The sequence below is a fragment of the Thunnus thynnus genome, chromosome 3, assembly GCF_963924715.1.
Source record: "Thunnus thynnus chromosome 3, fThuThy2.1, whole genome shotgun sequence".
Classification (NCBI taxonomy): Eukaryota; Metazoa; Chordata; class Actinopteri; order Scombriformes; family Scombridae; genus Thunnus; species Thunnus thynnus.
In genome coordinates, this window is record NC_089519.1 from 13,121,826 (window position 1) to 13,132,844 (window position 11,019).

Consider the following 11,019-nt stretch of genomic DNA (forward strand, 5'->3'; position numbering starts at 1 on the left):
AGAATGCAGAGTGTGTGCAAAGCAGTAATCAAAGCAAAAGGTGGCTACTTTGAAGAAACTAGAATATAAGGCGTATTTTCAGTTGTTTTACACTTTTTTGTTAAGTACATATTTCCACATGTGTTAATTCATAGTTTTGATGCCTTCAGTGTGAATCTACAATGTCAATAGTCATGAAAAGAAAGGAAACTCATTGAATGAGAAGGTGTGTCCAAACTTTTGGTCTGTACTGTACATCATTTTGTTACTTTTCATGACCACAGTTGGTGTTGCAATAAACTTCCCTTTGCATGGTTGGCAAACTGGCTACGCCCTTGGGGGGTGAGAGAAAGGGAAGCCAAAAACATCCTCATCATAGTGGAGAGCCAATTTTAGGAAGCAGGCAGGTGTAGGCTTGTTTGTGGTGCTGTAGTGAAATAACAATTACACACAATATCCCCAATTACTTTCATTGTAATTCAAACACACACACACACACACACACACACACACACACGCACACACACACACACACACACACACACACACACACACAAACAGAAGACATTTTGACATGTCACAGATGGAAAAGAACAAGTGTAAATGATAAAATGTATAATGGCTAAATTTCATTTATCTGCTTCAGTTTCAGGGTTGATCAGTTCACTCCTGCACACTTGAGTGGAATGTCTGCTGTAAAAAAGGTTTACTGTGGTTGCTGGATCATTGTGACACTGTCATGGGTTCCTGGAATACTTGAATGATAAAGAGAATATTTTTTATGTTATTAGTAACTGTTCTGCTTTCCTTCAATAACAAGTCAAAATGTCTCCTGTGCAGATTTTTAACTAATGCACAGCACTAAGCAGGTCTATAGCAGGTTAAGTACATTGAATTTATCTCTTTTTTTTCAAATATGCACTCTGGCCTGTAAACCAGCCTTGGTCAAAACAATCAATGTTAACTCTCTGACAGCTTGTAAACATTCCAACATGGACACAGGGTCAAACTCCACATCACATTTTTCCTGTGGCTCTATATGCTCTACACTACAGCTCAGTCTGTGACCAACAGGAAAAGGACAGCCACTAATGTAAGTAAGTCGATCTTTCATCTGCATTTTTTTGTTCTGCTCCAATTAAATACACCTAGTTATATCTTAGTCTGGTTACCTATTAACTGCTCCACTTGTGACAGAACATGCTCTGGGTGTAATTATTAGATTTTAAACTAGTTGTGAACCTAGTTGTGGCTTATGATATAGCAGTGACTTCTTCTTCTTCAAAAAAGCCACATTGTCCTCCCATTTGTTTATGTGTGCAGGTTAGACTGAAAGAATGTTGAAAGTTAATTCATGGAAAGGAAACAGAAACAAAAGCTTGCCACTAGATGGGTGAGAAATTAGCATAAAAACAACATAATGTGTCTCTGTGAGGTGTTGTTCCACCACGAGCCTCCAGAACAGCTTCAGTGCTCCTTGTAAAAGATTTTCTCTGCTGCAAGAATGAACCCCAACAAACATTCATCTCTCCAAAATCTCCCACAGCTGTATAAATGGGTTGAGATATGTTGATTCTAACGGGAAATATTATTTGATTCACATAATTTTTATACCCATAAAAACATTCAGTAACCCCTCATGTCCTTAAGGAGGCATTCACATTTGTTATGTTTCTCCACTCTCTTATTTAGTTGTTTTGTTTTAATTTGTCACCATATATTGTCTGTATATTTTGAAATTTACTGTTTATTTTTTAGAAAAAAAGTGTTATGAGTGTCATAGTGTCATAACTGCTTCATTGATTATGCAGTTGTTGTTGTTCTGCAACTTCTCTACTGTCATTCTCTTCAAGAAATGAAGTGAGAAGAACATTACATCTACCATCAGACTTTAAATGTGTCATCCATATAGTCATGGTTTCATATTTTCTGAATAACACCGTAATTATAACTCAAGAAAGCACTGTGAAAGTACTGTGAATTCTTTATCTGCTCTCAGTTTTTGCTTCTATGTCAATGGAGCAACAAATGACAGACTCCTTTCACGCTTGTTTGCAGAATGTCTCCACCTAAACACACAGCAGCACACTCAATCCCACCTCACACTCTGACCCAGCTGGCACGAGAGTGGCTGGCAGAGGACACACCAAACTTTGACCCAGCAGGGGTATGTGTGGGGTCACAGGAAGTCGAGGCAAGGCTGCTTTGTAAAACACCACACAGCATCTTGGCAGGGAGCCCTTTCTTCACAGCAGTGTTCACTGAAGTCGGCTGCACTGTGGAGTGGCGTTACCAGGAGGGAGCTGAGATTGGTAGGCATTGCACACTTTCATCCAAAGCAGCAAGATATTAGGTATGTTTATGAATCCTCAGGGGGAAAACTAGCTCGGTCACCCATGCACAATGACAAAAGACACAAGTCAAAAAATGAAAGACATACTGTCACTTCAGTGCTAACACTAACACACTAACACATATTCCAAGGAGACATTAGTGTAGCTCAGAAGCCCACAGACCCATTAAATGAAAAGGCCATAAAAAGTTATGCACTTAAAAATGAGACCAATAAAATAGGTAATCTGTATGATATAAAATGAAACCTTAAAGATTCCCCCAGACATGTGTTAAGATCTACAGATGGGTGACAAATTAAAGGAAAAACCGGAACAGGCCTGAATGCTTGACCCCTACAGTGAGGTCATCAAACCATTCAGTGACCCCTCGTGCCCTGTGAATTGCGGCATTGTCATCCAGGAAGAGACCACTCCTGCAAGGATAGAAATATTTCATCATAGGATAAAGGTAATGACTCAGAACAACTTTGTATTGATTTGCAGTGACTCTTGCCTCTAAGGGGACAAGTGGACCCAAACCATGCCAGCAAAATTCCCCCAACAGAATAACAGAGCCACCAAATCCCCTCACTGTAGGGGTCAAGCATTCAGACCTGTACAAGTTTTTCCTTTAATTTGTCACCAGTCTGTATATAAAAGTACTCTGCTCTGAATAATAATTTGTGCATAATAAAAGTTGAATTACACCATTAAGATCCTTAAAATTACATCTCCTTCTTCTACCTCATTGAAAAGTCCAGAATCTCTGAATATGCAAATATTGTTCATTTTAAAAGTTTGACTGCTGGACACAAGATGTCTCCTACTTCACTGTAAGTCCATTCTCAGTGTATGTGCACTGGAGGCTTCAAGTTTCCTCATCACACTTGGCTCCACACTAGTTGTGATGTCACAAATCATGCTCATAGGTACACGCCTTAAACTCAGATTTAAGGTAAACAAAGAAACTTTCCTCCTTCAGCGGATGAATGTGAAAACCTTCTAGTGTCAAACAGCCCCCCATTGCCCAAATAGCCCTATTCAAATATTTTAGTAATCCATGTTATGGCAAGAACTGCTCAGTAAAGAGAAACAACAGTCATTACTTTAAGACGTGAAGGTCAGTCAATCTGAAAAATTTCAAGAACGTTGAAAGTTTCTTCGAGTGCAGTCGCAAAAACCATCAAATACTGTGATGAAACTGGCTTTCATGAGGACCACCCAAGAGTAACCTCTGCTGCAGAGGAGAAGTTCATTAGAGTTACCAGAAATCGCCAATTAACGACACCTCAGATTAGAGCCCACATCAATGCTTTCCAGAGTTCAAGTAGCAGACACATCTCAACATCAACTGTTCGGAGGGGACTGAGTGAATGAATCAGGCCTTCATGGTGGAATTACTGCAAAGAAACCACTACTGATGGAGGCCAATAAGATGAAGAGAATTGTTTGTGCCAAGAAACAGGAATGGACATTAGACCCGTACCCGTACTTTGGTCTGATGAGTCCAGATGTGAGATTTTTGGTTCCAGCCGGCATATCTTTGTGAGACGCAGAGAAGGTGAACGGATGGTATCTGCATGTGTGGTTCCTTCTGTGAAGCATGGAGGAGGAGGTGTGATGGTGTGGGGGGGCTTTACTGGTGACACTGTTAGCAATTCATTCAGACTTCAAGGAACACTTAACCAGTATGGCTACCACAACATCCTGCAGCGACACGCCATCCCATCTGGTTTGTTCTTAGTGGGACTATCATGTGTTTTTCAACAGGACAATGACCCAAAACACACCACCAGACTCTGTAAGGGCTGTTTGACCAAGAAGCAGAGTGATGGAGTGCAGCATCAGTTGACCTGGCCCCCACAGTCACCTGACCTAAACCCATCTGAGATGGTTTGGGATGAGGTGGACTGCAGAGTGAAGGAAAAACAGCCAAAAGTGCTCAGCATATGTGGTAACTCTTTCAAGACTGTTGGAGAACCATCAGTGTTGGAAGAAGTATCCAGATCCTTTACTTAAGTAAAAGTACCAATACAGCAACGTAAAAATACTCCATTACAAGTAAAAGCATGAAAAATCCTACTACAGTAAAAGTACATAAGTATTATGCACTTGATGTAGTTAAAGTATTACAGTAAAAGTAGACTCTGTCTCTGCTCAGTCTCTGACTGATATATTATTATATATGACATCATTAGATTATTAATATTGAAGCATCAGTGTTAGAGCAGCATGTTACTGTTGTAGCTGCTGGAGGTGGAGCTAGTTTCAACTACTTTATATACAGTTAGCTAGTTTAGTCCTGCCCCTCCAAAGGCTCACCAGATAAATCTGAGGGGTCATGAGATGATTTTTTTTTTTATAACAATATTTTTTATTTATTCACAGCTTCAGTAAACAATACATCCAGTGACATATGTTTTTTTTGTTTTTGTATACCCCCCCACCCCTCACCCACCCACATATATTCATCCCACAGACCTTTAGGTCATCGACAGGTTAGTGTGATTAGTAGCCAGAAAAACAGTGTGATAACCAAGACGAGAGGGTACATAAATGAACTGAGTTAAAAATAGTAATAAAAGTAAAAGTAAGTAAATATACAAAAATAATTAAAAAAAAATAGGTAAATAAATAATAATAAAAATTATAGAAAAAAATTACAGATCAAGTAGATAAGTACATCCAGTTAATTAATAAATAATGTAGATAAAACACTGAAGTTTATGGTTTGTTTGTTGCTGCCTGCATCTCTGCATGATCAACAGATCAACCCTCTGTTCTTAAGTCAGTCTAATTATAGGAGATCGTGCCGGCAGACCGGGCAAGATGTGTGCACAGCATTAAGGGTACATTTCAGCAGCATGGAGTTTGTCCACATGAACAAGTAGTGGTTTCCAGTGCGAGTAAAATCTCTCAGGATGCCCTCTAAGGCTGAATTTATTTTTCTCTAGTTTCAGTAGGAATAATAAATCATGTAGCCAGGATTTAAAGGAAGGTGGCTGTGAAGATTTCCAAAGGAGAAGAATTTTTCTACGTGCAATCAAGGACGCAAAGCTATTACATTGTTCTGCAAAGATGTAGTTTTAAGCTCATCAGGAGGCACCCCAAAAATGGCTATCTGTGGCGATGGAGTAACAGGTATGTCTAGGATATCAGAAATAGATTTAAAAAATGACTGCCAATAATTAGACAATTTAGTGCATGTCCAGAACATATGTGTTAGGTTGCAGGGCGTCTGGGAACATCTGTCACAAGCTTCCGTGGTCCTATCTGGGTAAAGTTTGAAAAGTTTGTCTCTGCTATAGTGTAGTCTAAAGAGAACTTTAAATTGGATAACAGAATTGGATAACAGGCAGTCTAACGCAGCTAGAGGAGGAATTAACTGCCTCCAATGCTCTTTTCCAGAGAACATCAGAAATGTTCATCTGGAGTTCACTTTCCCAGTCAGAATTGCTCTTACGCACGGACGAGTCATCAATTGGAGATAAGAGATTATAGAGGAATGGCACATTGCCCTTAGACAGGGATTTAGCCTGAAGCACCAAGTCTATGTTTGTTTAACACTTGTTTGTTTACTAGATGATTCCATATGTGTTATTTTATATATTTTTATGTCCTCAGTATTGTTCTACATTATAGAAAATAGTAAAAATAAAGAAAGACCTTTGAATAAGTACGTGTGTCCAAACTTTTGACTGGCACTGTGTGTTTTGGGGGCCTGTTGACAGGCAACAGCATTAAGGCACTGGCCACAAAGCTCCAGTAGAAAACATTCTAAAACTTCCTACTGACATCAAGACTTTGGACAACTGGACTGTGTTTTTTAAAAAACAGCATCAACATTTTCTGACCAATTCAATTTTTTATCAAGATATTTTCAAAAGGAAACAACTTCAACGTGATAATTTTAGATGATCATTTTTTCTGCCGTCAGTAACTATCACCTTCATCGTAGTAATACAAAAGTTGAGGTAATATTAACATCACACCAGCTCACAAATCTGTCAGCCTCGTTTGGTGTACACCATTCAGTATGAGGCCAACAGGAGTAGAATCATCAGAAAATTTCTGAAGATGATATGACACCTGGCTATGCCTGTATAGGTGAATAAAAATGTTGTTTCCAGGCCAGGAGGTGGGGCTGTACTGTATTAAATGCACTTGGGAAATCAAAGAACATGATATGGACTGAGCTGACTCCAAATGGCTATAAATAGTTTATAAGATGTAAAGCAATGCATCCTTAACACCAACTCTATTTCTATAAGCAAACTACATGGGATCCTGAAATGGGCAGACCTGCATATTAGGGGGCTGTATTATAACCCTCTCAACATCAGTGACATCAGGCTGTCATCAAATGTTTTACAGGCTGCTATGCAACAGATTTACTGTAATTTACTGACCAGGCAAGTAGTTACATTCATATGACCTGATTATAAAACTGAGGATAAAAAAATCATTATTATTTGGACTTATATAATAAATGATGTGATTTTTTTTAGGCTCCATTCGACTCATTGTGTTTATTTCACCTCCACAAGGTCCAGATGCTGTCACACTGACCGCTGTGGTTCGAGGCCCAGCAAGGTGCCTGCTCCTAGGTGAAAGGCCAGCTCTCAACTGCCTGGCCCGGGCCTCAGGGATCGCCACCCGCTGTGCTCAGCTCCAGGCAATGGCAACGGCAGGACGCTGGCATGGAGAAGTGGCTGGCACACGCAAGACCACCCCGGGCTTCCGTCTGGTGGAGAAGTATGCCATGTTGGTTGGCGCCGTGTCCATGCACAGGCAGGACCTGAGTGGTATGGTGATGCTGAAGGACAACCACATCTGGGCATCAGGGAGTATCACAGAGGTGGGCAACTGCACCACTGGTCCACTTTATATTGCACAGACAATGTATATTCTCCACTAACAAATATAACAGCCTGGAAAGATACAAACCTTTCAATGGAGTGTATAAAAGTTAAATGGTAGTATATATGGAAGCAAAGAAAGGCCTCAATAATTTGAATGTTATATATAACTGAATATGTAATAATGAATTTTACTGAAAATGTAATTCTGAAATATAAATACAATTGAATTTATAGTATTAAAATATTTAACTTGGAAACTATCTGTATTTAAGTTATTTCAGTTCCCTTCTTTTTAAAGTTGTACAGTTTCATAAACTTGATTATAAGAACTGATTTTACAATTCTCAAATTCTGACAGAAAATTCAATCACTCTATAATAATATAAATATAAAATGTAATGTAATATAAAAACTACAGTATATTAAAGTTTCTCAAATTCAATAGTCAGATGTGGATCTAAAATATAAACATTGTATTCAGTATAGGTTCAATTCCATGATAAGATATTCAGTGGCTTATCAAATTCAGTTTTTATGGCAGTTTATAAGCATGAATACCTCTGAATTTATAGCACTGAAGTATTTGACTTTGAAAACCATTTATGAGAAGTTACAGTATGTGGAAAAATTAAATCAAATTTCACAGTCAGTATCAGTCAGTTGCTTATGAAAGTCACATTATTATGGTCTTTGTTTGCTCCCACAGTTTCACAAGCACAAAGTGATTAAATGACATCACACAGCAAAACCATTAATAAGACTGAATAAAAAACAACACGCTGCTGCTCTTCATATTTTGATAGTATATTTTTTTAATTAATCCATGCATATATCAAAATAAGATCAAACTAATAAATACTAATAATAATAATACTGTCTGAGAAATGAGCATTCAACTTTCAGTTAAATACTTCAAATAATAACCAAGAGGTCAAAATGAAACAGACAGTATTGTTCCTTTCTAAACTGTGTTTGTGTGAGTCTCATGGTGTTATGTGTTGCAATCACATTTATTTTTAGGAAGTTTGGTTTCTGTATGTTGCAAACAGACAAGTTAACAGAATCTAAGCTGAAACTCACATTACACCTCACATTAACCTCATTGTGTTCAGTAATAACCTTGTGTGTTCTATAGGCTGTGAAAGCTGCCCGGTCAGTGTGCGGCTTCAGCAGTAAGATTGAGGTGGAGTGCTGCTCCACAGAGGAGGGCAGAGAGGCGGCCAGAGCAGGAGCAGACATTGTTATGCTGGACAACTTTCAACCTCAGGTAGAGAATATTAAAAGAACACAAGCCCGGGTCATTTCTCATTTTCATTGCCTGATTTCTATTCCCTCTGCCACTTACAGTACCTCCACATGAAATAATACACCCTGTCTCTCTGTTTCAGGAGCTCCATGTTGCAGCTCGTGCACTGAAGGAGGAGTTCCCAACTCTACTGATAGAAGCCAGTGGAGGAGTGACTCCAGACAACTTAGCCATGTATTTCTCCCCACATGTGAACATCATTTCCCTGGGCTGCATTACACAGGGCTGCCCAGTTGTGGACTTCTCACTCAAAGTTCAAAAGCCTGTTGTTCACTCAAGCCTCCAAGAAGGATGACAAGTAGGATGGACAGATAGACCCACTGATTGAATGGAGTGAGACTTTGTTCTGATAAATCAAGGAGTTTTTTCAAGGGTGTTTATTTATTTCTTACAACAACCATGGTCTCGTATTTCTAAGATTAAAAAATGATTCACATCCTGTTTTCTGTCCGTATCATCAGTCATTTGATAAGGATCGATGAAGAATAGAAACTGGACTGCACTTGCTTTTCTGCTGGCGTCATGGAGGCCAAATGACAATTTTATCTGGTATCAAAAAGTGCATTGCAAAAGAGAAACAGCAGTCAAAAGTTCAAGCTGATCAAGAGATACATCACATACATACAGGATAAAGGGGAAGTCCAACTAATTCTACAACATGGCCTATTACAGTAATAATTTAGTTACTTCCAAGTTAAAGTGTCATTTCACAAAACACTTCACTAGTGGTGTCCAGACATGCAGATAGTTTTGTTTCATTTACATAGTTTTTGAGATATTAGTGTCTGAAACTTCTGTTACCAGCACAACACAATGGAGGTGAATGAAACCGTTTATGTGCTCGTGACATGCAGAAAATGCAACATCATTCTTACATTACTGTGGTTAATCAGAATTAGATTACTGACAGCCATTTTCATTGAGAGCAAAGAAGAAAATAAAGACATACATAACCTGTAACAAGTTGTCATGCAGTTCACTGAATTTGTTTAGAAAGTGTTGGTAGACTTTTAAACTGTTGATCTAATATGTCTTTTTTTCCTTTAATGAACAACATCTCTGTCACCAGCTCAACAGAATAGTCTGTTGAAAAGTCCAATAGAAAAGTCCATTAGCAAGTGGAGCAGCCACAGCTAGTTCAAACATGTCTGTAATAACAGCAGGACAGAGGACTGAACTGTACAGACATTTTTAGACAGCAGAGGTTACAGTTAAATAGGTGGAAAATGACATTTGAAGAGAGAGTTGACAGATCATATATACACAGGAAAACAAGGTATGATGACATCCGTTTACGTGCAGTCACACTAGTAAATTTTTTTTTTTAAAACCTCAGCAGCCAGTTTCATTTTTCTTCATAAAGACCAACTAGGTAAATGAGAGATTACATTGAGTCACATAAGCTGGTGGAACGGAGGTTAGCCCAGACTTCACACTTCTACGTTACAGAATTTACCTCCACTGTGGTGTGGTGGAGGCAAAAAGCTAAGAGACAGATATCTCAAAACCATTGTAAGTAAATCTGGTGTCAGTGAGAAAATATGTTTGGTTTTTTTTTGCAATTTGGGTGAACAGAGTCTTTAAAGTAAGCCTATCACCGCCAGATAAATCTCTCTGTATTTCACAGTATACAGTTTTTAAATCTCATGTCAGGGGGGACATTCCCATGCTGGCCGTGCAGCTCTTTCAGACTTCCCAAATGTTATTGGACCAAATGGATCAAATTTTGATAGTGAAACCGGCTGGTGACTGTCAAAAAATACAGTTTTGGGTTGGTGGGCCGTCAAAACATATTTGTTTTTACTGGTGAAGCAGCCAATTCTATTCCCTTCGGAATTTCCATTTCCCTTTATGCCACCATACTATTAGTCTTGCATATTTGCCAGGTTACCATACATATTCACCGAACTAACATAAGTGAGAACTACAACTGGATGTACGGAAAGCTATATATATATATATATATATATATATATTTATCATTACACATCTTTACCTCCTTCCTTTTTTATTTTAAATATTTATTCATTCTATTATTCACTAATTGAATAACCCTGTGTTGCAAAAACATAGCCTACAGGATTTTGCATCTTCCCCCAAAGTTAAAAAAAATGACTGTTTTAGCCCATTTAGCTTTCTGTACATCCAGTTGTGTTTCTCACTTACAGCAGAGTCGGAGGGCCCATATGGTGTGTCACTATAGACCTGAATGTCCGTCAGAAAACATTTCCTGTGAAGGAGTTTATTTTTTCATCTGATGCCTGTGAATGTTTAAACTAATCCTTCAGTTTTTTGAGATGGTCTTTAGGAGCCTTCTTATTGACATGACAGACTGAGCACTTTCATTACCAACAAGAAATGTTTTTGACAGTTGCTTCTTGGGGCCAGTGGCTCTCTGGAACCTTGAGCCCCTGGGCCTGTTCCCGCTACCCTCATTCAGTAATCCATCCTTGTCTGCAGTTTGCCCATCTCACACGTCCATATCTCCACATTCTCCCGTAGCGTCTGCCCTCAGGCTGGCACATATTACATAAGACCT

The 11,019-nt window shown here is 38.8% G+C and overlaps 1 protein-coding gene across 2 annotated transcripts; it reads left to right on the forward strand.

Annotated features, from left to right (window-relative positions):
* Positions 1 to 909: 909 nt before the first annotated feature.
* Positions 910 to 9,543, forward strand: LOC137180547 (nicotinate-nucleotide pyrophosphorylase [carboxylating]-like). Of its 2 annotated transcripts, none has more exons than XM_067585936.1 (5): positions 910 to 1,076; positions 2,038 to 2,291; positions 6,860 to 7,170; positions 8,310 to 8,441; positions 8,563 to 9,543. In XM_067585936.1, the coding sequence occupies exons 2-5, from the start codon at positions 2,039 to 2,041 to the stop codon at positions 8,773 to 8,775; spliced, it is 909 nt and encodes a 302-aa protein (XP_067442037.1). In that variant the 5' UTR covers positions 910 to 1,076; position 2,038; the 3' UTR covers positions 8,776 to 9,543. The 2 variants fall into 2 exon arrangements, with proteins under 2 accessions (XP_067442037.1, XP_067442038.1); XM_067585937.1 differs by having other exon boundaries at positions 910 to 1,072.
* Positions 9,544 to 11,019: the final 1,476 nt, after the last annotated feature.